The 27,489-nt window shown below is 47.8% G+C and overlaps 2 protein-coding genes across 3 annotated transcripts in view; both read left to right on the top strand.

Moving 5' to 3' along the window:
- The first annotated feature begins 801 nt into the window (after positions 1-801).
- Positions 802-9,183, top strand: MEIKIN (meiotic kinetochore factor). Its single transcript, XM_061457216.1, has 13 exons — positions 802-967; positions 1,581-1,668; positions 1,871-1,949; positions 2,508-2,568; positions 3,325-3,468; positions 3,811-3,930; positions 4,162-4,201; positions 5,412-5,473; positions 6,217-6,311; positions 6,633-6,809; positions 7,140-7,223; positions 7,371-7,494; positions 8,934-9,183. The coding sequence occupies exons 1-13, from the start codon at positions 802-804 to the stop codon at positions 8,978-8,980; spliced, it is 1,287 nt and encodes a 428-aa protein (XP_061313200.1). The 3' UTR covers positions 8,981-9,183.
- A 3,075-nt stretch (positions 9,184-12,258) lies between these two features.
- Positions 12,259-27,489, top strand: part of FNIP1 (folliculin interacting protein 1) — a 67,027-nt gene continuing 51,796 nt past the window's right edge. For both annotated transcript variants that reach the window (XM_061457078.1, XM_061457076.1), the window contains exon 1: positions 12,259-12,478. In XM_061457078.1, the coding sequence (XP_061313062.1) occupies positions 12,390-12,478 (89 nt within the window). In that variant the 5' untranslated portion in view covers positions 12,259-12,389. The remainder of the gene's footprint in view (positions 12,479-27,489) is intronic.

Raw genomic sequence — 27,489 nt, 5'->3', positions numbered from 1 at the left:
GGGTGTAGGATTAGAAAACCCATCTGTTGGCAGATCTATTAGTGATAACCAGCGACAGGGAGGGGGCATGCACTGCACCCTGCGTGCATGGAGCTTTCCTGCAGCCCCTTCAGGCACTGGAGCTGCTCTCAGGTCTCCCCTTCAGGAGCCTTCTCTTCTCCAGGCTGCCCCAGCCCAGCTCTCTCAGCCTGGCTCCAGAGCAGAGCTGCTCCAGCCCTCGCAGCATCCCCATGGCCTCCTCTGGCCTCGCTCCAGCAGCTCCACGTCCCTCTTGTGCTGCTGCCCCAGCGCTGGATCAGGGCTGCAGGGGTGGGAGGGTTCCCTCCCTGAGCTGCTGCTCACGCTCTGCGGCTGCAGCCCCCGCAGCTTCTCATCGACCAACACCCCAGAGTCCTTCTCCTCGGGGCTGCTCCATCCAGTCCTCCCCAGCCCCTTGCTTGCGCTTGGCCCTGGCGAGCTCCATGAGGTTCACTGCACAAAACAACGACGTTCACTTTCCGATCAACACAACAAACACACCACAACACAACACACAACAAACACAACACACACACACACACCAGCCGCCGTTAACACGCCCAGGCAGGGGCCCCGCTCCCTCCCAAAGGGCCGGACCCACCCCGAGCATCGCCCGCTCCCTTCGGCCGCTCCGCCCGGCGCCGCGAGGAGGTGGCGCCGCCTGCTGCCTGCCGTGGGTACCGCCGAGCCGCGCCTGCGCGCTGGGGGCGTGGGGCGCCGGTTGCCGCTGTTGAGGAGCGTCCGTCCCGGTCCTCAGCGGCTGCCGGCGAGACGCGGCCCGCGATGGAGCGGCCTCGCTGCGGGAAGGCACCGCGGAAGAAGCGCCGCTTGTCCCCGCTGCCGGGGCCGGTCTCGCTGCCGGGCGGAGCCGTCGGCCTGGCCGGTGCCTCCCAGCGGTGCCGGCGGCGCCTCTTCGACAGCGGGAGCCCCCGCGGGTCGAGGCCCGGCAGTAAGCGCTTTACCGGCAGCGAGCAGGCTGGGCCGGGGTGAAGGCGGGTGCGGGCACGGCCTCGGCCTCGTGGTGCGGGTGGTTTCGTGGCGCTCTGAGGGGTGGGCAGGGACGGCGGGCACGTTAAGCCTCCCTCCGGGGAAGGTTCACGTCAATAGCGGTGTTAACGTTGCTTCGGCATCCAGTAGTGTCATCCCAGCTGCTCCTGGGAGAGGTTGGGAAGAGGTCTGGTGGGATCCGTGGCCTTTGCAGCGTGGAGGAAGTGGGAGCTGATGTGGAAACGAGACCGTTTCCTCTGCTTAGCTGTTGGTAACAAAAAGGGCTTTCATAAAGGTCACTTTCAAGGTGTTTGTGCTTTTCTTTCCTTCTAATCAATAGGTTTCTAAGGCACCTGGACTATATCATGGAGGCTGGTTGTTGGTTTGGGTTTGGTTTGTCTTGCTGATATCCTGGAAAAATGCTTGGGTAAAAGTAAAGCAAATTCAGCCTTTATAGCGCTTGTGATGTAGGGACAAAAGTTGTGATGGGCATGGAAAAGGGGAACAGCTAAAGGTGCCCTATTAGAAATCATCATCCACTAAAAGCACTGAACTCAATACTTCCTCTTCTCTAGACCCGAAGAGGAAGCCCCGTGTGAAAATCCTCCCCGAAATTACAGAAAACCTTGAAGTCACCCAAGTGAGAGATTCGCGCAACCCAAGGTCTGTTGGAGCTCATTCAGACACACCATTATTAACACCAGCTGCGTGTTTACATTGCCTTGCCTGCATGAGAGGCCTGTGGGAGTGTGAATTCACAGTAAATGGAGGATTTTCAGACTATTTGTTGCACCCCCTGAAGTGATGTTGTAGTTTCTGTAGAGTAGCTCTGTGTATTGAGCTTAGCTCTGTTCTTCAACTGCAGCAATCAAGTGAATGTCAAAGAAACAACAGACCCAGATAAAAGAGAAGAGGCAGCTGAAGAAAGCAGTGTACCGCTGAAGGTGAGCATCCTGCCTTGCTCTTTATCTGCTAGTAACTTATGGAGAATAAATCAAAGACGTGACATGCTAAATTCTTTTTCTCATCAAGCAGAGAGGAATTACATGTGTGTGTGATGAATGTGTGAACTTGGTCCTGTATCTTGGTGATATTTGCCTGTGTCTTTGGCCAGAATGAAAGTGGTTGGAGCTATTGGTAACGTGGGAAAACACAAAACTAATTATCCTTAATGAGGAAAGGCTGTAGCAATTGTGTTGTGTGGCAGACACCTCATTAGAATGTGATTCCAGGGAGTTGCTCACTCCTGGTTCAGACACAGACCTTTGGTGAGTTACTGTTGTGCTCTTCCTCATGCTAGTAGAACTGGAACAAAGTGAGGTGCCTGAGTGGAGCTGTTACAGGAGAGTCAATACCGCAGTGGCAAGAAAATAGTTCACCAGGGATGTTTGAAATCTGCTACAGCAAAAGGCTCAAATGATACTGCTGTGAAACTGTTTTCTTTATAACAGTGGCTTTTATTTGGAGCCCACCAGTTATTTACATTGGGTATTTAATTTTAGGAGTCCCTGACAATCAACAATGAAAGTAAAGACAGTTTGAAAAATGCTGACGTGACTTCGAGTGAGTATAATGGCAATGCATTGTATTCTTAAATAGTTTTATATCTGTATAAACCTAAATGTAACATTCATTATATATTTTTAACTATATGTCTATAAAAGCACTGGTGTGCTGTTCCTGCACTGGTTCTAACTGTGATGTTAGAAGGTAAAGGTTTTGAGACCACTGGCTGGACTTCTGCTTCTTCTTGTGGCATGTGGCTTAGAATCATAGAATAGAATCACAGAATGGTTTGGGTTTGAAAGGACCTTAACGCTCCTCCAGTTCCAACCCCCCTGCCATGGGCAGAGACATGAATTGATTGTAGGCAACACAAGCAGGATGGAAGGCTCACAAGACTTGAGACTTGAGCCCAACTTGCTGAAAACCACATGATCCTGGTTTAATATTGACAGAACGAATTGTGACCATGACTTCTTTAGTTTACTCAAAGCTGCATTTTTAAAAGCTTATGCCTAAATAGTTTGTCCTTCTGGAAATAGATCTGCCTAGGAGTTACCTGATGAAGGTAAATTCTTCTGGTATTTCAAGTGAGCTTTGCACAAGGAAGATGTCTTCTGTTAGCTTATGGCAGTGTAAACTGGGCTTCAGGATGCCTTTTGTTTATTTGTTTCTTCAACTGTATTATGAATCAGTATAAGAAACTGACTTGACAATGTCATTACAGGGATGAATCTTACGTAAGGAAATCTTGGTGGCTTGTACAAGATGGTACTTGTTCTTTTTTTGATAGCAGCCTGTTCTGTCTGTCTCTAGGTACAGGAATGACTCTTCCCACAGGTGTCACAACCTGTCTCCTAGAGTGTTTAGATGTAGATTCAACTGTAGATTGTAACACAGGTGCTAGCGACAACCTGAACAGTTGCCCGTCCCCTGAAATATTCAGAGATGATGATTCAGGTGAGACTTCTGCCTCTTTGAGCTTTATTTGATGTAAAAAATGATGTGGGGGGACTGCCTACAATAGAAACACTAGTGGCCTTTCCTAGTGTGACTCGCCAGGTCAGATCTTTGTTATAAGCCAACCTTTGCTTAACATGGGATGGGATGTGTATACCTGGGTCCTCCAACCTGGTGTGCATGAGGTGTAATTTGAAGCATATTGTAGGCTTTAAGTAGTCACTGTTGACACAAGCTGCTTATTGAGGGTGACAACAAATCTGCTTAGAGTCAAACACCTCCAAATTAATAACTCAATGAACTTCAACATAAGAATCTTGCACTTACTTCTCTTATGTCCAGAAAGAAGTCATTTTCACACTGAGGACTTCAGCAAGTACAGGAACTCTACTCTCCTGGACTCCAGCAAAGCAGTGGCCATAGATAAGATGCCACAGATCTCAGATCTGTCAGCAATATTAGGTAACTCTTTTCTGTAGTGCTTCAGAATATATACCTAAACAGATCTCACTCCAGTGCAAGGAACTTGTATTAAATATGTAATGATCATTTAAGGCATGTCTGCAAAATAGGGACCAGCTCCCTGCTAGTGGTCTGTGTTTGCTTCTAGTATTTTGCTTTGCTCTTCAGTGTGTGCTAAACCATTGTCTGCTCGGCTGTTTCTTTTAAAGTTTAGCTTTTGTGTTTTTCTAGAACCTGTACCGGAGGATTTTCAATGCCAGGGCACTAGAAGGTAATTTGCAAAACGGGCTCTTTAACGCACCAAAATGTTCCGGTTTTTCTCTTTTGAATACTATTTCAAAGAAAGGCCCATATGAATATGCCTCTGATCCTACAAATGATTCTGTTGAGTTTTAGCTACCTGTGTCCTCCCTAACTTTGAAATCAGTGCATTAAGCCAGGTAAGAGTTTGCCTTAGAAGCTTTTGTTTTGGTCTTGCAGGTGTAGGGAAATCAGTGTAAGAAAACTCAGTGATAGATTTTATGGAAGATTTTATGGTGAGGTTTATTTACAGAATCCCCAAACAAGTTGCTTTTATCCCATTGCTCTTCTGCTGTCAGATTTATTCAGTCACAGGCAGCAAGATGTGTGTGCCCAGGTCTGGCCAGGATTGCCTGTGCAGTGCAGAGTATGAAGGGTACCTGTTGTCAGGAACTTGTTAAATCTCTGGTGTTCTGTGCTTGCCCAGGACAAAATTAGGTCTTGGGCAGATCTTTTCTGCTCTTTGCTCCTTTGCTTCAGAATCTTGCTTGACTCCAGCCTTCCTTAACCTTGGACCAGGTTGCTGCCTGCTGTCAGGGTTTTTATTCAGAGGACATGTCTACTAGAAGGAGAATATAGTGTATGCGATAGCTGTGCCCCCGTTGCCACGCTCCTGTTGTTAGGATGCCAGGTTTCCTGTTGACAAGTCATCTGTGGTGTGGTTTTATCACAGCGAAGGGTCTTCTACACTTGGCCTTGTCACAGTGCTGCCGTCAGGCCCTGATATTAAAACCTGAGTGTTTTTATAGCAACGGTATCATATCTTGTAACCCTTGTACTGCTGTTTCCAGTCTTCCATGCAAACATTTCCATTCGTAACACGTTTATACCAATCCTAATGTTACATATCTCTACACAATTCAATCTGAATTTTCTTGTGAACCTAACTTTCCCCTGCATGTTCCTCAAACATCTTTTGTCCTAATGCACTTCAGTGCTGAGTACTTTAGTGAATGTGTCTCAAATACCAAGTATCTTCAGAATAAGCTGTGTGACTTGATGATAAACTGTCAAATAACAAAGTGTGATGAAGTACCTCAATAACAGTATTTTTACAACTAAGCTTTATCCCTTTTCAGGCTGTATTTTCCTATGATTTCCTTACACATTGCGTTTTTTTCTGAATGCTAATATTCCCTCAGATTAGTTGTTGACTTTCTTTCTTCTTCCTCATCTCCTAGAAAGAGACCACCAAATTTCCAATACAGCTCTTCAGCACTGAGTGTTTCAACTACTCTGGCAGGTAAAATGTGACCTGAAGCAGTTGCAATAGCTGTGAGACAACAGAATATTCTACCCAAACTGAAATGATAGCAAAATACCAGGAGCAGGCTTCCACTGAGTCATTTGTCCCCTTGGCACAGGCTAAGCTCAGTTGTGTCTAGAAGGGAAAGTGTGAATTGAAAGTCTTTCCTGTAAATAAGACTTGGCTCTGATTATTGTGTTAAGAACAAAAAAAGCCCCAAACTTGCGTCTTTTCCGTTGAATCACTTGTGATGCTCAATGAAAATTAACATTTCTTATTTAACTTATCCAGGAGCAGAACTGTATCATGCTTCTTACTTGAACTTAATTCAGCTTCACAAATAGTGTGAGGAGTCCCTCATGTAACTACAGTTCTGAACTGTGACTGATGCAATTCTGGCTGCGGCCCAGGTACCACGTAATTTGTCCCTGCTTAATCTGGACTGTAATAGCAGCTGCCACTGGCACAGGCTGCTATGATTATGTAGCTCCTCTGCTTCCACAGTACGTGTGTCCAGCAGTAAATAGCCAGCTGAACATAAGATTGATAAGGAAGGGGAGAGGAGCAAAGCAACTCTGTTGGTAGGGAGAGGAAGATGAGGATTATATTGAAGGGAGGAAGTGTGTTTGCAGGGGTGGCTTTGGAATGATCCCTCTTTGAAAACCATCCTGGAAGATACATGTTGGAGTAGCTGTGGTTTTTGTCTCAAAGTTAATTCATTTGTTGGCAATTTATCACAGGGAAAAAAGTCTGTAGAATTACAGCTGCAAGAGAGAGAACTCCGGTCCTAAAAACTGGCATGCGCCATCCTTCACCGTTAGGACTGGAAAGAAAGGTGAAAGATCTTTAATAAATCAGCTAGGTTGTGGCACAGATGACTTGCTCCTTCCTTGTAGAGGTGGAAACTCCACCTGGAAGTGTAGCCTTTCCCTGGAAAGGGGTGCCCCACAGAGGGTGAAGCTGTAGCTTGCCTCTCCCTCTGGACAGCAGTAATAGTCATGGGTACCCCTGAGCTCACTATCTATCAGACTGACTGTGTCAGTGGTACTGAATCAGTTGTGTAGAGCTTGAGGATGAGTGGGACTCTCTTTATTAGTGCTTACCAGACCACAGAGATTCACTTTCTAACGCAAGATGTAATTGTTTCACCCTTTAGCCTGACACTCAAACTGCTAAACCCAAAAGGCTGAAGTGTAAGAAACGAGAGAAAACTAACACATCAGAAGAAGCTGCATCGTTGTTCACTCAGGTTGATGTGCCAGCAAACACGTCAGCCAGATCAGCGGGGCTGACTGCAGAAGAACTGCCAGCCAAAGAGGCAGATGCTGTGGTGGTAAGTGTCCCCACTGTGCCCTGCTCATGAGCAAAAGGCACAGCATGGAAGTGAGAGTTGTGAATCGTCACAAGAATCAAATATGAGAAGTAGTAGGAGGTGCTTTATCCCCTAGTTGTGAAGGGGACCTGAAAAGTGTGTGTTCTGTCCTGCAGTAAACTCAGTTTGGAAAGCTTAAGTGAATGACAGGAATTGAGATTTGAAACCCAAAGAACTATCAGTGATTCTAAATGGAGTTGTTATAAGTAGTATTATGTACATGGGGAATGCTGGAGGACTAAAACTGCAGAGAATTTGAAACTAACACTGAATTCTTCTGTTTTTGTTTAGCCAAGGAGTTCCAGGAGTTCGCTGAACAAAGAGGAAAATAAAGCCTTGAAGAATCTTGGTTGTGCTCAGCCTGCAGAGCTAGATGTGAGTGTGCATCCTGATACTCCTTTTTACTCATTAAAACCAAGCAAGTCTTCTGCCTGTCATCTTTTAATTTCCCTAGAAGAAAGCTTGAAGAGTATTTCTTCACTGGGAACAGCGGTGTGAATGAACTATCATTTATCTTTTCAGCCTCTGTGTGCCAGACAAGAAATCTGCTCCATTGTTAGAACTTCACCGTGCCAGAGGCCTCCCAGGCTTTGCCAAATCCCAGTTAGCTCAAAAGCATTTTCCCTTCCCGAAGGAGTGCCTGAAGGTAAGAGCATACAGAAACAGGTCACTGGTGCTCACTGGCTATTTGAGTGTTTAAAGGTTGGGTGGGTTGTTTTCAAGGCTGAATATCTGGGAAAATCACAAAGCTAAAGAGTAAAAGACACTGAAAACTTCCAGTTTCTGACTTGTTCTCATGCAGCAGCGCTTCCCTAACAAACTACACTGATGTTTTCTCTTCTGAGGATCTTTAGTGTAGGAATTCATACAATCTGCCCATCTTATCAGCTTAGATTAAAGCCAGGATGTGCCACGAGATAACTTTGGGAATATCTGCACCTCTTCAAGTTATTCCTAAACACAGCTTTGAGCTTCACTGCTGGTATGGAGAATCCCTAGAAAAGATAACAGCTTGTTTCATAAATTATTATCCTGTGCCTTATTTCTAGGGTGAATACGTCTGACTTGAGCTTTCAGCCCTTGGTGTGTTTCATATCTTGCTCAGCTAAATTCAGCTCTTTAGCACCCAGTATTTCCCCCCCCGAAAGTTGTTCAAGTAATGGGGTGTATTTTTCTTTAGAGAGTACCAGGTTCTCTCTAAAGGTTTCTGTTCTTTTCCCCTGAGACCCTTAACAGAGGGGAAGCTCCTTTCTTCACTTCCTAGATTTTCATTAAACAGAAATGAGAACTCTGAACCAAACTATCTAACTGCAACCAGAGGTAAAACCCCCTGATCTCTCTTGAAGTTTCTCGGTGCGCCACTGGATGGCATATGTCTGCCTATGTTTCAAGCAGTTCTTTTACAATGTCTGCAAGTTTCCTGCAAGAGGTATTTGTCATTTACTCTGCTTTACTTTAATAAAGTGATGCTGTATAGGCATAATAGCTTTTAAACATACTGAATATACACACATTTTCGATGGAATTGCATCTCTTAGGTCCAAATACTCTCCCACTTTGTTACAGATTGAGTTACATACAGCATCTAGAAGGCAGAGAAGTGCTTTTTAAGTGTGTGTTTGTATTAATGACAGTCATCTGATGCTTCTGTAGAGATCATGGATTAAGGGTGTTACGCCATGTGCCCAAGGGAATTGTGCTAATACAGAACATAGGTTGTACTTGTAGGCAAGTGGATTTTGGAAATCAGCAAGTGGTGGTGCCAGAACAGGTTTGGGGTTGTTAATACTTTTCTAGAGGAGTCTGGGAATTGGGAATTAGACTGCAGAAAGGTGATGGTGGGGTTTTTATGCTGGAGATCTGCTCAAGGAGTCTTCTGGATGACCCTCTTTTCCATTAAGAGGGTACATATACTCAAAACCATTGTTGTCACTGGTAATTGACCTACAAGATTCAGATTCCTTCAGCCAAACAAGAGCTGTCTGTTGAACATCCAGCCAGCTTGTCCATACAACTTGCTCTTACAATCCAGAATGTGTCCCTTACTGATAGCATTTAACTTGCCACCTTTTCCCCCCCCCCCAGATATTATTACAAGTACCAAAAACTGGATCTACTGTAAACGCAGATGAGGCTTCTGGGTTTCAGCAGGATCTGATAGAAGAAAACACTGTCTGCTGCTGTGGAAAGAGGTGAAACACAGCTACAAATCAGTAATTAATGGCCCTGTTTTCTTGGCCATATACATTGTTTGAATTTAGTAGAATACTTTGCAATAAGCTTGTAAATACCTGACTCAGTTACTTCATATTAAATTATTTTGTACAAGCAACTACATCTTATTCTGGGCATTGTTCTGCAAGGACTCCGTAAAGATAATTCTTCAGTTCATTTAGATTTTACAAACATGTGACTCAGGAAGAGCAGAACACATTATATTCATGGAATTAATTCTGCCTCTTGCTCTGTTGCTGCTCTAGACATATCCACTATCATACTGCAGTCCTTCCCATTTCATTGTGGTTCTTTTGTAGTATTGCTCATCTCAGTCAGTGTTTCTTCTAGTGGCTTCAGATTTGCGGAGAGGAATAGGTGCCTTACGTGAATACAAGGGTAGAAAAACCCTTTTTGTAGCTAAACTATCTCAAGAGGAGGATATTGGCATTCTGGATTTTGAGGTTACTGTTTCAGGCTGTGTGGCACATAGGTTGGATTTCCAGTGTTTCCAGTTCAGCTCATGGATTGTTAATCCATAAACGTTGTTCTTCACCAGTGTGCCAAATGCTTCTGGAAACACTGACAAGAGCACAGTTCCCCTCCACTTGAATTCACTGTAGGCTAAAGTAATCTTGATCCCTGCAGCATTCTCACCACAACACCCCTTACTCAGACTCTTCTGTGCACATAAAGGAAGTTTTTCAGGGTTTTCACATGATATCATGGCTTTCCAAGCCTCTCAAAGTCTGTTTCTCAGTATGATCACCCAGAGTATTCATGCCCTGGACAACAGTTCTGTATTTCCAGAAAGAGCATGCCAAGCAGATGTCTAAAATCCACAGCTTTAATTACTTTGACTACATCTGAAAACACCTGTGATAGTTCAGACCCTGATCCTTTTCCCCATTACTGTGGGCTAGAAGAAAGTGCCAATAAATGCTGCTAGATTAGCTTATGAGCAAGTGTTGTATAAACACACTGTATGGCTTAAGGTTAAAAATGATGCCATTACGTTGTTTTTCCTTTCAGCATTAGCAGCATGAGTTCTGCCAATAACTCCTTGGAGTCCTCTGCGTTTTGCTTCTCATTATCAATAGCCTTGTTCTTACAAATACTGAGCCATGGGTAATTATGCAAGAATCTAGAGCCCCTGGGAGGCAGAAGTGAGCTCCTCCACGTAGTTTTAAGCAAAATTGCAAGTTATGTATCTGGTAAGTTGTGATGATTGCTCGAGTAAAGGATGGTCCAGAATAAAAGAGCTGTTTTGTTGTAAGGGTATTGTAGGAGTCCCAGGAAAACCCCTTTCTTTTGCCCCAAACCATTTTGTAGTTTCTTTACACAAACCAGACTAATACTGACAAACTAACTGGGGGAGTGTAAGAGAGGAAAATGCAGCCTGTACCTGGGGAGTTGGTTGTAACCTGAATATTGCTGAGTTACACTTTTGTTTCTCTTGATGCGAGGAGGCTGTACAGGAGGACAGAAATATCATGAACCACAATCTCCCTTGTCCTTCCATTCAATTATGAAAGCGCTGCTTCTTATTGCCGTCTTTTGTCTGACTCTTGGAGAAAGTGTAATTACCCACCAGGCCAGCTCCCTGCCCCAGGGAAGGCCAGTTAATTCATTCTGAGGCCGCAACAATATCTGCTCTTGTTCTGCTTTTCTCCAAGGGAAGGCATTTTCCCATGGTTTGGTTTTAAACTGAAGAATGACCACATCAGATTTCATTCAGAGTGGAAACGGGCTCTTCCATATTAGTGGATAAAGGTTACGGGTCACAGCTGGTTCATGGGTAGCACAGAAGAGCTTAGTTTCGCAGTGGCTGAGGGGAGAAACATGCTCAGTGTCTGCAGAGCTGCTTGGCACAGCCTGGATGTACTAAAGTGTGAATGGCTTCAATGGAATCACTCGCAGTGAGTTAGTCCATGCAGCAACTCAGGTACTGTTCATCGCTAGTGTGTTTAGTGAATTAAAAAACCTCTGTAAGAGGTTTTTCATTAACACTGTTCAGTTGGGTTTATCCTCTCAAGTGTATTTCTAGGAGACTTTAAGTGCTTGGAGACAATGAAAGACGTTTGCTTCTCATAGTGCAGTACTACAGGGTCGATGTGGTAGCTGGTGGAGGGGAAAGACCAGGCATGGAAGTGGTTCTGTTGGGGTTCCTCACCTCTAAATACTGAAGGGAGAGATTTGGGGCCAAGGCAATGTGCACTGAATGGTCACTTCAGTTAAACCTCTTGCTCTCGGTGTAGGCAGGAAGATTTATCTACAGGAAGGCTGATTGTGAGGAATCATTAGATAGATGTTACGCACTAAATTATGCCTTTTAAAAATCATCTGCTTAATTTAATCTTACATCATGTTGTTTTAGTTCCATTCCAGTTTCTAGGGAAAGCACATGAGTCACTTTTGTTAGTCCTTAATTAAACTTTCTAGTAGTGTTGCATCTGAACAGTGAGACGCTGAAGGAGGCTTTGCTGTAACCAGTGCTTCCATTTCATTTAAGCATTCACCAATAAAGAGTTTTGCAGAAATCCATGGATCCTTTTGATTTTACAACATCTGTTACCCTTTTTTCTAGCTCGTGTGTTTGCTCTGGAGTCACCTGCAGGGTTTAACGTCCCCAGTGCTGCGTTCCGGCTGCATGTTTGGTTTGCAAGGATGGTTCCCTGCATGCAAACACCTCTTGTGTAGGCTGTGGATGGGGTGCGTGTGCGCTGTGCTGGTTCGGTCACCGCTTCACGCACACGGCAGGAAGGAGGGATCAGGAGCTAGACTGTCTGCGTTTGGGACACAATCAGCCACCCTCCTGCGCTGCGTCCCCGCACGAGAAGACCGGAAAGCGGTGCCGAGCAGGACTTGGCGCCTGCCTCTTGACCTCATCTCGCCTCTCTGCTGCGTCTGCCCCCAGCTTCCCTGGGAGGGAGGAAAACAACAGCGCCGCCTTATCACCGCCCCTCGGGGAACACCCCGGCCCTGCCCCTGTCGTGCGCGCCCGGCTCCCACCACGGACCAGGGCAGCTGCCGCGCGTGTCCCCCCCCCCCCTTCCGGCCCCGGTGGTTGCGGCCGCAGGAGCTGGAGCGGACCCCGCCGTGGTGGTGGTGGTTGGGGGGGGTTCGGCTCCGGCTCCCCCCGCGGGGCCGCCGCTCCCGGCCCGCCCCGGCGGCCCGCCCCTCCCGGCAGCGGCGGGTGACTAATGTCTGTCATATGACTGTGACACCGAATGGAGTCGGGCGGGCGGAACTAGCCGCGGCGAGGGGACGGCGCTGCGCGGAGCCCAGCGCCTCGGCGGCCGGGGGCAGCGGCGGCGGAGCACCAAGATGCCGCCCACCCTGTTCCAGAAGCTCTTCAACAAGAAGCACGGGCTCATCTCCCCGGCCAGGGACGCCCGGGACGATTGTGTCTTCAGGTAACCGAGCACGGGGCCGCCCTCCTCCCCTCACCCCAACTTCGCCGCCGAGTTCCTTGCCCCGTTCCCCGCGGCTCCCCCCGCTCTCCTCACCCGCGGGGGCTCTGAGCGGCCCCGGTTCGCGGCCCCGGTTCTGGCCCCTCAGGCGGGCTCTGGGCGGGAGCTTTCCCCCTCTTGGGGCCGCCACGTCGGGGCCGCCGCGCTGCCTCCTGCCGGGGCCGCCTCTCCTCAAGCCTGGGCCGTGCTCCCCCCTTCCCTCACGCCGCTGCCTCCCCTCAGCGCGGCCCCCGGTGCGGAGCCGGGCTCAGCCCCGGCCCGGCGCCGCCTTCCTGCGCGATTCGCCCGGTCGCGACCAGCGGCGGCCCCCGCTCCGGGAGCGGGTGTGGGGCCCCGGCCCCCCGCGGCTCGCTCCGGGGATGCTGCGGGCTGGGGCACGGCGCCATTCCGCTTGGATCCCTTGGGAGCAGCCTCGGGAACGTGGAGGAAGGGGGGGGGGGGGGCGGGAACGTGAAGTTCTGGCCGCTGCCGGAGAGGGAAAGAAGGGTTTCTGGTGGGATTCGTCGTGTTTGAACCGCAACAGAACTGGATCGGCCGAGAGGTGCCGAGGGCAGCGCGGGGGGCAGGAGCCGGAGCCCTGAACACGCGTCGGAGGGGACCCAAACCCTCCCCATAGGGTGTCTGTGGGGTCCCAGGCCCTGCCCCTTGGGTGTCTGAGGGGTTCCAAACCCTCCCCGTGGGTGTCTCTGGGGTCCCAAACCCTCCTTTGTGTGCATCTTTGGGGTCCCAAACCCCATGGACAGGGTGGCCCCAGTTCACCAGGGCTTGGTGCAAGGAGCGGCTTCCCTCTGTTTTCTGCTCAGAGGCCTGTAAATGGGCTTCCCGGGGGTTCATTTTCTTAGGAACAGGTAGTTTTGTGTCTGTAATAAGTGCGGTTCCATGGGTGGGTTGTGCCTAGAGTGCTGCAGCCCCGGTCCTGGCTGGCGTGGGGAGGAGGCAGCCTGCAGGCATCATGGGGTGCAAATACAATGTGCTTCATTGGTGAGAGTTATGAGCTGCTTGAAATGCTTCAGACAGCATGGTAAAGCTCTCCTCCCACCTGCCCTCTTTCAATGTGTTACCCGCAAATGATCAATCAGCACTTGGGTTGCTGTAAGGGGAGTTCTCTGGCTGGTGTGGCTTAACTTTGTGTGGTGGGATGTGCCTTTCTAACTGCAGTGGTGTAATCATGGAATACCAGGTTGGAAGAGACCTCGAGGATTATCTGGTTCAGCCTTTAAGCTGAGCAATTCAGGTGGTTCATGGTGTATCTGCAGTGATTTCAGCATCATGGTTTTCACAGGATATTGATGGGTCTCTTATAGTCCTTATGGAATCAGGACACGCTCCCAGGCAGTACCTAAAGTGCTTTTAGCTGTTGGCACACACCCTGTACAGACCCTGCTCACAGCTGCTCACGCACCTCTCTGCTGTGTCTTGTCAATGTGGTTCCTGTTTTTAACGGTCTTTTTAAGAGACAAAACCATTTTAATCATGTCTGTTTCATTTTCTAAGTCAGCTGAACAACTGGGGTAAGCCCCTTGGTGGGGAAGGGGTGTGAGGGCTGCTCTGTACAATTGCCTCTTCCCTTAGTGATGGGTTTATGCGGAGATAGTGTGGATTCAACATCTGTAGTGCATACTCTGGGGCAGAAATGTAGGGATCGAGGCTGTGTTGAAGGGAGTGATAGTGAGTGCTTGGCAGGGTCTCTTCTTCCCTCTTCACCTGCATCATCCTACACCAGACTGGGTGTGAAATCCAAGTAAGATGTCGCTGGAAGAGGGGAGATTGAGATGAGCTCTTAGGCAGAAGCTCTTCCCTGTGAGGATGCTGAGGCCCTGGAATGGATTGAACGGAGAAGCTGTGGCTGCTCCATCCCTGGCAGTGTTCAAGGCCAGGTTGAACACAGGGGCTTGGAGCAGTCTGAACTTTAAGGTCTCTTCCAGCCCAGACCTTTCTGTGATTCCCTGCCTTCTCCTTCCTCCTCTGTTCATGTAGCGCTGTTTCACATTGTGATGTGAGCTGTGATTTTGCAGTTATTTGGATGGTTTTGCAGACCCACAGGTATAAACCCCCCGGGGGAGGCTGATGGCTCTTTGGCAGAGGCTCTTGGGATGGGTGGGAGACCCTTCAGGAGCCAAGTACCATTTTCTGAAGACTAACACAGATGCCCCCTGGGCTGTTGCCTAAGGGCTGCTTTCATTTTCTATTCAGGGCTAAGTCTCCAGTTAATCCTCACTGTGTTTGGCCTTATCAGTTCCTGGTGGGACTCCTGGACAATACCCAGGCTGTTATTTATTACAGCCGGGCCCTTGCGGACTGGGAACAAGCACTCTGGCTTTGCAGGCTGTTCTTGGTTCCGGTACACTTGTAGGCAACAGCCTCATCACTTATATTTGGGCAAGGTTATGTTTGTGTATTGATGTATTGCTATCTGGTTATATTCTAAATAACAGAATTATTCTGAGGGCTGTTATTTCTGTCCTCAGTTTTAAAGCTTTGTCCTCTTACTGAGGAGAACAACGCTAAAGAATACATCAATTCTCTTGATATATTTTGTGAATAATATGTACTTGGAGAGAAAAGCCCAACTCCTCTGGCAGTGACATTAGTAGAGCTGAGTACTTAAGGATGATTTTGATGCTTATTCTTTTCTTTGACTGTGAATACATTTTACATGTTCATCAGGCTTCCTGGGAAGCTTTACCAGGACATCAGTCCTGCTTAATCAGAGCTTATGATGCTGCAGAAATAAATGCATTTCAGTGGAAACATATTCTGTTTTGCTGTTGATTTGTTTAGGGCTTTCCTTTTCCTGCCTGGAATCTCTGTCTGTGCTGTCTGTGGAACTTCAGGAGTTTGGGTCTAACCAGACTGTGTAAAATCCATCAGAGCTAAGTGCTGGAGACATTAATGTTTTTATATATAACTATATAAAGTAAATGTATATAAATATGTTTGTATATTTATTTTCTATATATAAATAAAACCCCCAGTCTATTTTACAGCAGAAGCCTTAGGAAATCATAACAGATCCACTCCACATTAGTATTCCAGCTCCAGTTTAACTGGCAGGCCTGGCCCTGAGACAGAAACCTCTCGGTGCAGCTCAACATTCAAGGCTTCACTGGTAAAATCTGTTTAGAAGCAGCACAGAAACACCTGCAGGTATTCCAGGGAAGAGGCAAACCTTTCAGTGCCGAGGTGCAGGGTACCTGCTCTCTGCTGCAAATACTCCTCACGTGAGTGGATTTCCCCTGAGGGTAACTTTTACTATAAATAGGAGCTCTTGGCTGTGTTGTAGCATCTGGCACTGGTGCTGCTGGTGACAGCACAGCCCAGGCTTGGGCTGGTATAGCTGGTATGTGGTTTCAGGTCTGTTGTTTTCTATGGTTCAGAATCAAAGTATTCCTGTTGTGAGCAGCTTTATGTGTTTTTAGGTGAGCTGTCTGCTCTACCTGTCTAAAGCGTCTGTCCGTTTCAAAGTAGCAGTTGAATGAGCCTTGTGCCACGATTTTCTCATCGATTTCCCTAGTAAAACAGAAACAATCTCATCAAAGCGTCCTTAAAGTGAGCAGAAGCAGCCAAGCATTTCTGCAAAGTATTACATGGTAAAATCTGATACCAGAGTTGTGGTCTTCAGAATAGGCTCAGTAAATCCTGACAGCTCTCAGGCTTTCTATCTTTGTTACGAAGATGTGTGGGCACTATTTCCAGTGGTAAGCACAGCTGTAGGGACTGCAGCAGGGGTTCTGCACAGGAGTGTGTCTGTTGAGGGAGTAACGGCCCTTGGAGCACTATTAACCTCCTGCAGAGGGAGAGGGATGGTCCTGTAATACTGAATTATGGGACTGGTACTTTTGGGGTTGCGTGGATGGGGGAGACTTGGTGGCGTCTTCCATCTTATGTATAAAGGTCAGATGTTTGTTCCCTTGCATCTCTAGACATGCTTCCCGCCTAGCTGGGGGGTAGAGGGGTTATTGATTAGCAGTTCTTTTCATACTGCAGCTCAATAAAATTTCAATGTCATTTTAATATATATATTTATATATATACACTTAACATATGTATTTTTATATATATATATATGTATATTAATCTAGGCAGCTCTAAAGAGCCATCTTGCCCCCAGGGGCATTCCACTGGTGTTTGCAAACTGTTTTGATCCTGTGGAATCACCTGCTGTAGAGTTACAGCTGTGGAGTAATTGTTCAAGCTAGAAAGAACCCCTTCCAGTTTCGAGTCTTCCCTGTGGTGTGGAGCTCCTTCAGGCACATTCTTCCTTTGGGGATTTGCTTTGGTTATCTGGGTATTTCTGAGGAGGAGTGCAGGTTTCCAAGGGGGAGGATACAGGAGTAAGTAACTTCAAGTGTTTTCTTTATTTATGGAGAAGGCCATTATCCTGGAAACATGGGGTTTTGGGGTCTTTCTATAATGCATGCTGCTCGTTTATTGAGGGAGTAGTTTGCCAGGTTCCTGACATAAGAAAGGCCTAAGGCTGGCTGCGAAGTGGTGTTTCCTGAAGTGTGTCTAGGCATTGTCCCACATCAGCCCAGGCTCTTTCTATTCTCCGTGGCAGTGACCTTAAATGGTATCTTGAGATTTGTTTCCTTTCACATACTTTTTGGCAGTGGGGTTCATCAGGGGAATTGCGATAAACCTAGAGCTGGAAGTGGGTCGCACACTACAAAGATGCTTCACGAGGCAGTTCCTCTGCAGAGCTGTTGTTCTTGCATGGCAGAAGTGCTGTGTGCTGTCTTGTAAAAGCATAAATGCTGCTCGAATCAGGAGCTAACTTCTTGAAATAAGCTGCAGACAGACTTGGAGACATTTAGGGATGTGCAGCTGGGGACTTTTTAAAGTGGAGGCTGGAGTAAGGTGAAGGAGGAACATGAAAGTTGTCTTGACATTGACTTTCCCAGTTCGAGTTTTACCCACACAAGTTCTTGATCAGGTTTCACGTTATTCTGAAGGCGCTGGTGACGTGTGTGAGGTGGTGGTACAGGGGCTGCTTTGTGCTTCCTTCCTGCTGTGCTCAGAGCAGGGGTTACCACCGCAGGCTGCCCTGCTCCGTGAGATGCCGAAGGAGAGCAGAGCCAACGACTGAACGGGCACATTCTTAGTGATTGAACCTTCTGCAGCAAACAGTGTCTCCCATTCCACCCAGCCCAAGGCTTTTCTATGGAAAGCAAGTGGTTTGTGTACATACAAGGAAGGCAAACCCCTTCCCAAGCCCTGTTATCCTGGTGGGCAGCACAGCCAGGACATTCATAAGCATGAGGCTCCTCAAAGCTGTTCCTTAAGGTGCCGTCAGTGCATCAAGCCAGCCTGACTGAGACCTGCTGTTAATGCAGTCCTGTGTTCTGATGTTTGTTCACATCTGGCCTTCTGCAAGTCTATCACCAGTAGTTGTAAAACACCTGCAATTTCACCACCTCCAAGCCTATCTTCAGAAGGAGCTTCAGCTGCTCTTCATTTTGCAGTAGCTCCAGCTTTTCCTCTCTTCCATTTCCGTGATGAATCTAAAAAGCTTTTGTCCCATAATTTTTTAGGGCTCTTCGCATTCTTGAACATCAGAAATGTTCCTGTGTTTTTATTAAGCTCATTTTTGCCTCTTAATGTCCCTTAGGCTTTGTCTTTTATAGAAAAATCCATCTCTTCCGTAATATCTCTGCAAGAGTTTGGGTTTGGCTTTTTGGTTGCGTTCGTTAGCTTGAGTGTAGCAGGTTTTTCACTTTGATTTATGTGCAGTTTTCTCTGTGGCTGTGATGACTTTGGCCTGTGTTTTGCAGTGCTTTGCTGTTCTCCAAAGTATTGCTTTTTGCCAGATTCTGCTGTGCATTTCCTGTCATCTGAGCTTTTATGTACCTTCCAAGTGCTTTCAGGCAGCTTTTGTCTTGGAAGCAGAGACCTGCAAATCAATAGGTTCCAGTAAGCACCTCTGGAGCACAGGGAAGGTTTTGACTACTTCTCTCCAAGCCCTCCTTGACACCACTGTAGGTCTCCCAAGTGCTTCTCCAGGTAGGCACGTGCTAGAACATCCAGCATCTCCTTCAGAACGATGTGCTAGATAAGGCAGCGCTGTGAGCTGGGTCTGTGCAGTGGCTGAAGGTGCTGCAGATCAGAGGGTCAGTGGTCCGTGTGGTGATACTTCTGCTATCAGATCCAAAGGAGTTGCCTTGGATCAGTGCCCTCATCACGCTCGGTGCATGTAACGCAAAGAATGACCAAATCATGTGAAAGCTATTGGGGTGCTTGTGACTACCTGATGTTGTGCCTTAGAAAACTGGCCTCTGCCCTGTTGGGAATGCACCCTGCCAAGTCCTTGCTTTGCTTCAGCTTCTTCCCATGGAACAGGGAATGTGGACAGTGCAGTGGGAAAGCCCTCTGCTCGCTTGTTCCTTGCTCTTTTTGGAGGAGGCAGAGATGCAGAATGAGCTAACACAGGTTAAGGGTCAGCCTTACTGCCTTTCACACTGGCATCCCCCGTAGCGGCTGGGACCTTGCGGTGACTTGAGGACTTGGCATCACGAGGCTACGCTGCCCTTGGTGGACATCACGAGGTTGGTGCCTTCGACTTCCTCCGAGCCTGCGATACCGCTTCCTCCTCCTGGGATGGCACGGGTTGTGTGAGGATGCCTGCAGTCCCCTGCCTTGCTGAGCTGCCCTTGCAGCAGCTGCTTTCTTGGTTCCCCTTCCAGCAGTTCAGCTCCTTCCTCTAAGTTAAAAGCTTTCTGAGGAGAGGCTGGGTGAGTGAATCCCATGGTGCCTTTTTGCCCCTGGGATCCCTGCTGGTTGGTCCTTCAGGCCATGGTGCTGGTTTGGATCTTGCCAGCTGATCAGGTGAATCCTTTCATTTTCATTCTGAGTTTTGCTTGGGTTTAAGTGTTCAAGGCCAGGTTGGGCACAGGGGCTTGCAGCAAGCTGCTCTAGTGGAAGGGGTCCCTGCCCGTGGCAGGGGTTGGAACCGGACCAGCTTTAAGGTCTCTTCCAACCCAAACCAGGCTGGGATTCAATGGTTCTGTGATTTCCAGTTGTATGTGCCAGACAAGCAAATGTGGCAGTTTTCCCTCTGGAACATGTGGATGTCTGCTGGCCTCTTCCGCATGGGTCTGAGGCGGACCCTGCTCTGATCCTTGTTCTGTGGAGACAGCGTCAGCTGGCCCATCATCTCCACTGTGGGAGAAGGAATATGGTGACCATGCCATGGTTCTTTACACTTGGGTTACGCTAGCAAGTGTTGAAAGAAGGGGTTTCTGCAAACATAAGGGTGCTGGCTTTTTGCCTTCTTCTCCGGTTGAGGTCATGGGTTATGAAGACGTGCCAAGAGCCTGGTCTGTGTGTACCCATTTGTCCAATGTGAGGGCTTCCCCTTCTCTCAAACAATCCCTCCCTTAGTTCTCTGGTGCCCAAAGGTGTGTTGACATGCCTCACGTTGTAAACCTTGCTCCCTTGGGATGGGCAGCTCCTCTGCTTGACTGCTGCATCGTCCTGCTTGTGTTTTCAAAGGACTTTATCCTTCGCTGTGTGTACACTTCTGAGTTAGGGTATGCTGCTGGTGACAGCCTGGCCGAATTCAGGCTTCTGTTCTGGGATAAACCGCTCCAGTGTGACTTGGAGCCTGCAGCTGGTGTGGGGAGCCTGGCCGAACGCTGGTGGTGACCCCTTCAGAAGCGCCGTTTAGGAGTGGAAAGTAACGCACACGGTGGTTTCGTGCTGGGAGGCTGCACTCCCTCCTGTTGCTACATCTGGAGCAGGACGTCTGCAGGATCACATGTTAGTGAGTAACGTCGGGAAGAATGCAGAGCTCTGCTGCAGCAGCGAATCCACAGCGTGGTTGTGCTGGGCTTAGGAGCTGGCCAAGAGCACAGCGTGTCTCTGAGGATCTGAAGAACGCTGTGGTGTAGATAAAGAACCTTAATCTATGAAGTATCTGCTGGGGGTTGGGAGAAGTCATGCCCATTAAAAACAGGAAGTCATTTTACTCATCTGTATATGACTTGCAAAGGCACCAGCTGCTCCACCTTGCACTGAGCAACAGAATTCACATATGGAATTACTCCTTGGAAAAACCCACATTTGCACAGCATCCATCTGATCCCGCTCTGCCTCGGGAATGTGACTGTGATGATCACGCTTAGAAGGGGCAGGATCCCTCAGTGGGACCAATCACTTGCTCTTAAAAATACATGCCCACATGTGTTCTGATCAGCGCCAAGTGTGAACAGTTATTGTGTAGTCTCTGTGTGGAGAAGGGTTGATTTATTGCTCCAACAATGCCCTGTGCTGTTGCTTGGTGCCCAACTGCAGGTTTTAATGGAGGTGATTCCGCACGCTTGCATCAGAAGCAGCACAGGCTCTCTCTGTTCTGACACCCATATAGCTGCTGCAGACACCAGTGTTCACAGTGCGCTGCATCGCAGAGGAACTTGTTCAAACACGTGGATTGCAGCACACAATACTACACAGACTGCATGGAGGATATTAACAGTGCCTGCATGTAACATGCATTTGTGAGGACACTGTGTTTGTATAGGGTTTTGTCTCCTCTGAATAAGTAATTTCATAGCCCTTATGAAGTAATTACATTTTTGGACTTCAAGCAGTTTGACTACACGTAAAAGCTGGTTATTTTAAACAGCCTTCCCCCATGCTTCCAGGGAGATAATCTGGGTATCCTTCAGCTCTCATGTATTATCTGTTTGTGAAACTATAGCCTTGAAAGCAGCCCCTGCTTTGTATAGGTGAAGGACTCTGCAGTGGTGCCAGTGCTGCTCGGTAACAGCAAGCTCAGCTGTAGATCTGTCTCCTTCAGCCCGAGCCAGTGAATAACCTGACAGCCCTCTGTGATGGGCTGTAGCATGAGTGCGGACGTGGGAGGCACCCTTTGCTGGAAGCAGCCATCCTGAAGTGTGGAAATGATCCATCACACACTGCTCCTCCTGCTCTGTTTCTCCAGGATGTTTCCACAATGTTGTCAGCAGTGATTTTTGGTCTAAAATGACTAGAAGTGCTCAAGGCCAGGTTGGATGGGGCTTGGAGCAAGCTGCTCTAGTGGAAGGTGTCCCTGCCCATGGCAGGGGTTGGAACTGGATGAGCTTTAAGGTCCCTTCCAACCCAAACCATTCCATGGGTCTATGAAAATACATCACAGAAACAGTCATATTTCCTTTGCTATAGGCTCTGTTCGTGCCCTGCATGTTCATGGTACTCGGTTCTCCTCCAGATCTGCATGTGCCTTGTTAGCAGCTTCTTCAAATGTCTCTCCCTTGCTCCAGCCGAAATGTCAACAAAACATAAAACTTGTAAGAGTACCACAAACCCTCTCCCCCTTCAGTTTGTGTGATATATAACTGGAAGGAAACGGGAGCCAAATTACAGTGCTCTGCCATCTGTTTTAGTTGATAAATGAAGAAACTTTGAGCTCAGTTCAGCCCTGACTTTAGGTCCTGGCATTGTGCCTGTTTGAGCCTGAGCAGTATCTTTACCCCGGTTCCTGTGTCATTACCCACTTTAAGACAAGCAGGGTGTATGGTTTGTTTGAGCACTGCCCATGGGAGCAGCTGCTTTCATTGCTAGATGCTTGTTTTGGTTTTCATTTTAGCCTCCACACCTATGGAGGTGGTGGCTCTCGCAGTTCTGTGCTCAGTCGCATGCTCCCCTCTTAGGAAACCTTTTCATTTACTTGTTCAGCATGGAGAAGAGAAGGCTTCTGAAGGGGAGACCTTAGAGCAGCTCCAGTGCCTAAAGGGGCTGCAGGAAACCTGGAGAGGGGCTTTGGACAAGGGCCTGTAGGGCCAGGCCAAGCGGAATGGCTTTAACCTGCCAGAGGGGAGACTGAGATGAGCTCTTAGGCAGAAGCTCTTCCCTGTGAGGGTGCTGAGGCGCTGGCACAGGGTGCCCAGAGAAGCTGTGGCTGCCCCATCCCTGGCAGTACTCAAGGCCAGGTTGGACACAGGGGCTTGGAGCAAGCTGCTCCAGTGGAAGGGGTCCCTGCCCGTGGCAGGGGTTGGAGCTGGAGGAGCTTTAAGGTCCCTTCCAACCCAAACCAGGCTGGGATACTATGAAAATGGGCTCAACATTGAGTTTTTTTTTGGAGTAATTAAGAGCGAGGAATCCGTCTAGAGGAAGCACGTGTGAGCAGGTACCTGAGAAAGGGACTATGAGACGGGAACCAGGTCCTTGTTGGTTGTTCTGCCCCCCTCCAGGACCTACCTAGGCAATGTTCTTGCCATTCCAGATGTGGCTCAATGGCTTGTTTAGCCCTTTTCGGGAAAGCTGGTTCCAGAAATAGGTAGAAAGCCAGTGTTGGTTCAGGTGTTAATGACACACGGGCACAGATGATAAGCTCTGTGTGCAGGGAGCAGAGGCTGCAGGGCACGGGGGGAGCGCGTGCTCCTCCTCCGGAGCTTGTTCTAGTGCAGTGACGCTATCTGAACATCTGAGAAGCTGCTCAGGAAAGAGGCAGCCAGAAGCTTCTTGTTCCTACAGGAAAAAGAACACTGTTATCCCCTCAGAGAGAGTTAAAGAAGTGCCTTGAATGTTAGGACAGTGCCTTGGCTTGTGGTGCTAACTGTACTTCTATTTAAAGGCAGCCCGAACTCTGGCATCGAACTTAAATAGTCAGACAGAAAAAGGTGGTTGGGTTTTTCTTTTTCAGTTCTTAAACATATTTCAGCAGTTGTGAGTTACTGGAAGTGACTTCACTTTCTGGGTAGGAAAGGAAATTGTTCCACTGACAGCATGGAGGGCTGAGATGCTGAGAACTTGGGCTTGTTGGTTTCTTAACTGCATGTGCTCTTTAGTCACACAGGGGATGCTCATCATGAACTCATGACCTCTTTCTTTCTAAACCAGACATCATTGAGAAGTATAGAATGTAAAGAAAATCATATTAAAAGAAATCCTTACGACACTGTAAAAGGATTGTGGCTTTATAGAAATATAAATTTATCAGACTTCCTTCTTTAGATAAGCAAAGATACTGCTCTGGTATAGAACTGATATGCCTTAAATTTTAGTAGGTTTTCTGATAGTATCTTCTGTGCATTTTTCTTCAGATGAGTTATTTTGGTTAGTCTGAAAATGCATATTTTAAACCGTGTTATCACATTTTCTTTAATGGAAGTAAGTGCAGTGAGTATAAGGTGGTAGCGTTTTGGGGTTGCTCTGTGTTCAGGAAGGTAAAGATAGGTGTGTAAATGCAGTTGGAACTGGTGGATGGTGCTGCTGTGACTTAATGCATGCATACGTCCTGCAGGATTCTTTCTGCTTGGTATTCCCTCGTAATGTTCTCCCTCATCATCCCTGGCCCTGTCGTTTAGCGCTCTGCTTTGGCAACTTGTATTTACGCATACAAAGAGAGGAAGAAACGAGCTCAGCCCAGCTCCCTGTCCCTTCCATTTTTCTGTTCTCCTCTGGGTTCTGTGCTGAGTCCTGCAGGGCTTCCCCCCACTTCTGCAGGTTTCCTCTGGGTGCTGTGCTGTCCCCTCCGCCTCCTGCCACCAGCAGTAGGGTGCATCCTGTTTGGGGTTACTGCTGTGTCACTTCAAATGCCATGTGCTAGCGTGAGAAGGGGAAAAGGAAACCAGGAGCCAAGCGAGCGATTACTTTTGCCAACAGCTCCTTTAAGATAAATAGAATCCCACAGACAGCACAGTCCAAAGTGTCCTGGTGGCAATGACAGCTACTGCTGTCCAGCACGTGAGCCTGCCTTTCCTGTTGATGCAGCAGAATAAATAGCTTCGTGTGTTGCTGGTTTTGGTTCACGGCAGGATACCTGCAGCACTGGGCTGCTTCGAGCTCCCGCATCTTAGAGATGCTCGTGTGGATGCGCTGAATAGGGAGCAAACAGATGAGGCAAGAAAAATACTTCTGAATGAGAGCAAAAGAGGAACCAATGAATGCTTTGTTGTTCTTGTTAGGCTGCAGTATGTGGACTACAGAAGATGCAGGAGCTGATGCTGAGCTGGGAAATGGCTCGTTCTGCTGCGACCCCTCTAGGAAACAGGCAGGAGGTGCCTCAGCCATGACTCTTTGTGAGCTGCATTGGCTGGGGCTGTCTGGAGCTGCATCCTCAGCAAATCCATTGCTATTGGCAGAAAGGGGTTTATTGAACATACACTAAGTATATATATATATATATGTATATCTTGATTAAGTACAACCTCTCCCAGTGGAACAATGTAGGTTTTATCAAGGGATTCTGTTGATTCTGTGAGCGGTGAGGCAGAGCTGGTTTGGACTGCATGTTCCAGCTCAGTCCAGCGATAAGGAAGGTGTGTGTTTGGAGTGAGTTTCAGTGCTGATACCCAGGGAGGGAACTCTGAGCTCTCAACCTGCAACTTCTGTATCACAGACCAAGAGTTTAAGAGTAAGCAAAGCTCTGTGGACACATGGGAGTTGTTTTCAGCTGATGCTCAGAGCTTGCATGTGCAACCTCTTGTGGAGCCCTCAGTAAGACTTGACTGATTCAGCTGTTCTGCAGTGGAAATCCCTCTAGATGGACAGTTGTGTTGAAAACCTTATTCTGCTTAATCACCGCAGGGCAACAGCCAGTCCTACACTGTATCCCATTCCTACCGTTCTTAGAAACCCAAGACTGTGAGCACGTAGCGAGACTTAGAAAACCAAAGGGGAAATCTGAGAGTACAGAGGGCAGTATGGCAGTGAGCAAAGCACTCTGTTGCAAACCCAATAGAGCCCTTTAAGCCTGGTTTAAAGATTGAACGGCTTCTGTAAAATCGGAGGAACCACGAGTGGCTGACGGCTAAAAGCATGCTTAAGTGCTCTTCTGTTTTGGGGAACCAAAGCATTGAAGACCTCCCAGTTCTAGTGCATTGGTTTGTTAGATGCCAGGCTGTTCCATTGTTCTTGCAGGTATTAAATGAACTTGTATGGCCATGTGGCTTGTTCAAGCATCTGATTTTGGTTTGTCCTCCTGTCCTTATGAATTACATAAAAGTGAAGTCAAGCAATGTCTTCAGTGTCTGCTCTATATAGATCTACCTGAAATAGTTTCAGGTCACCTTTGCCTGCCTAATTTGGAAAACAGTTGAGCAGCATGACTCTTGCCTTGGAGAATTAGCAGTGTAGGCTCCTTACCATAGTCTTGGGGCTGTTGGAATATCAAGATCTCATTCCTTCATCAAATTAAGTAGGGCCCGTTCAACTTGTAGAGCCAGTAAGGGAAGGATGTGCAATCCCAGGCTGGAGCCAGGTGAGAAGAGTCTTCCCTCTTGAAAAGCAGTTGTGGGATGGATTTGGCAGGTCTATGAAAGTGTTCTCATTGTTTCTGGTGCAGAGCCGGGCAGTAGCCTTGGCATGCGGTGAAGTTCCTGGTGACCTCTTTGAGGGTTAACTGAGGGGTCTGTGAGAGGCTGTGGTGGAAGCAAGGAACTGCTCCATGTGCAGAAAGGTCACGTAACTGGGCCAAGCATTGGCCTTTTGAAGGCGTTGGAGGATGCTTAGATGCCAAGTGACAAATACGGTGGTGTCAGACAGTTGTGGGTTGATGAGGAGCATCTCCCAGTATCTCACTCGTGGGATACTGGTATAAAGGAGCATCACGAACGGATAGGCCAGGCTGGGATTTCTTTCCCTGTCAGTTTGTTATACGTGTTTATACAGTCATCCTCTGTCTTTAGTTTGCAGTTGTTCCGTGTAACTGAGATGGGCTTTTGGTGAAAGCTGAGGGGGGATAGGTCTGAGTCAGCACTCTGCTTAAGCCGTGTGCTGTACTGGAGGCATGTGAGTAGTTCCATTGCTCCCAACGAACCACTCATGTGCTCAGCCTTAGGCATGTGTTTTAAATAAGCTGCTGATCCAGAGCCTGATTTCTTTTTTGAGTTAAATCTACCCAAATGAGGAGGGTGAGACTACAAACACAGCGTTTCAAACGCTACAGAGCAGAGGTTTAAGGCAGTATTCTTCAGGAGAAAGCTTTGGGCATTTAATGCGTGTTAGTGTCTGAGCTTAAATGTCACCTTCATTGGAAAAATGAGCATCATCTGTTAATTATATGTGACTGTCTTGATAAGTGACCTGGTATCGCAGCCAGCAAGCTCAAGTTCACTGGAGTCCTCTCCAACACCAGGCTTTAGACTGAAAGCAGCATTTTGGGATTACCCCTGTGTCAAACCCAGTTGAACTGAGGGCTTAGGAATAATGGTCCACCAGCTTTTCCTATTGCAAATACCCACACTTGGAAATTGTTCTACCATGTGCTGGGAATTTCCTTGCTAGTTCTAAAAGCCTGTTGCTGTGGCAACCGGGCCCCATAACAGGACAGCTTTTTGGTAAGAAGAAGGCTCAGACACTCCATTAACAACCAGGAACGAAGCCACAGCGAAGCAGCTCATGTTCGTTTTGTCAGAGTCAAACAAGCAATCCAACCCCAGGAGCAGGGATGGATGCTGCAGCAGCTCGGACCTGGGTTACCAGACGAAGGGCACACCCTGAGCTTTGGCCAGGAGCTTACGTTGTGGACGTGATGGATAATCGGGGAGCTCACAAGCATCTCGCTCCCAAGGAACTCCTAGGTCCTCTTTTTATTCACATGGAAAGGGTGAAGTGATTTGACAGTTTGGCTTCTGGGCAAGGAAACATGAGTTTTGCTTCTCAGAACTGGATGTCCCCTTTGTGCTTTGCTAATACAGAAACTGGCAGAACAGGCATTACTTTTCCTTTGACGTGAGGACTTGCAGCCCTGTTTCCTTGTGTCTCATGACCGAGTGAATCAACACCTAATTAAACAGTCACATGAGGGACAGAGTAAAAGGCTGCTCAGGCACTGATCATGGTGAATCTTCGGAGAATAACTACTTACATCTGTCTTCCTCCTTCTCCCAGAAACCCTGAGCACCTTTCCTTTCCCTTTCCCTTCCCTTCCCTTTCCCTTCCCTTCCCTTTCCCTTCCCTTCCCTTTCCCTTCCCTTCCCTTTCCCTTCCCTTCCCTTTCCCTTCCCTTCCCTTTC

Source organism: Pezoporus flaviventris, unplaced genomic scaffold (assembly GCF_033815535.1).
Source record: "Pezoporus flaviventris isolate CSIRO_AGI_PZ_B2104156 unplaced genomic scaffold, CSIRO_AGI_Pfla_v1 ptg000023l, whole genome shotgun sequence".
Taxonomy (NCBI): Eukaryota; Metazoa; Chordata; class Aves; order Psittaciformes; family Psittacidae; genus Pezoporus; species Pezoporus flaviventris.
Note: the sequence above shows the minus strand (reverse complement) of the source record. Positions and strands in the feature narration are given on the sequence as shown.

Excerpts from the sequence above, each read along its gene's own strand:
- MEIKIN (XM_061457216.1), top strand. The coding sequence starts at position 802 with ATGGAGCGGCCTCGCTGCGGGAAGGCACCGCGGAAGAAGCGCCGCTTG. Across the intron at positions 6,312-6,632 it reads CGTTAGGACTGGAAAGAAAG|CCTGACACTCAAACTGCTAA; the intron begins GTGAAAGATCTT and ends TTCACCCTTTAG. Across the intron at positions 7,224-7,370 it reads CTCAGCCTGCAGAGCTAGAT|CCTCTGTGTGCCAGACAAGA; the intron begins GTGAGTGTGCAT and ends TTATCTTTTCAG.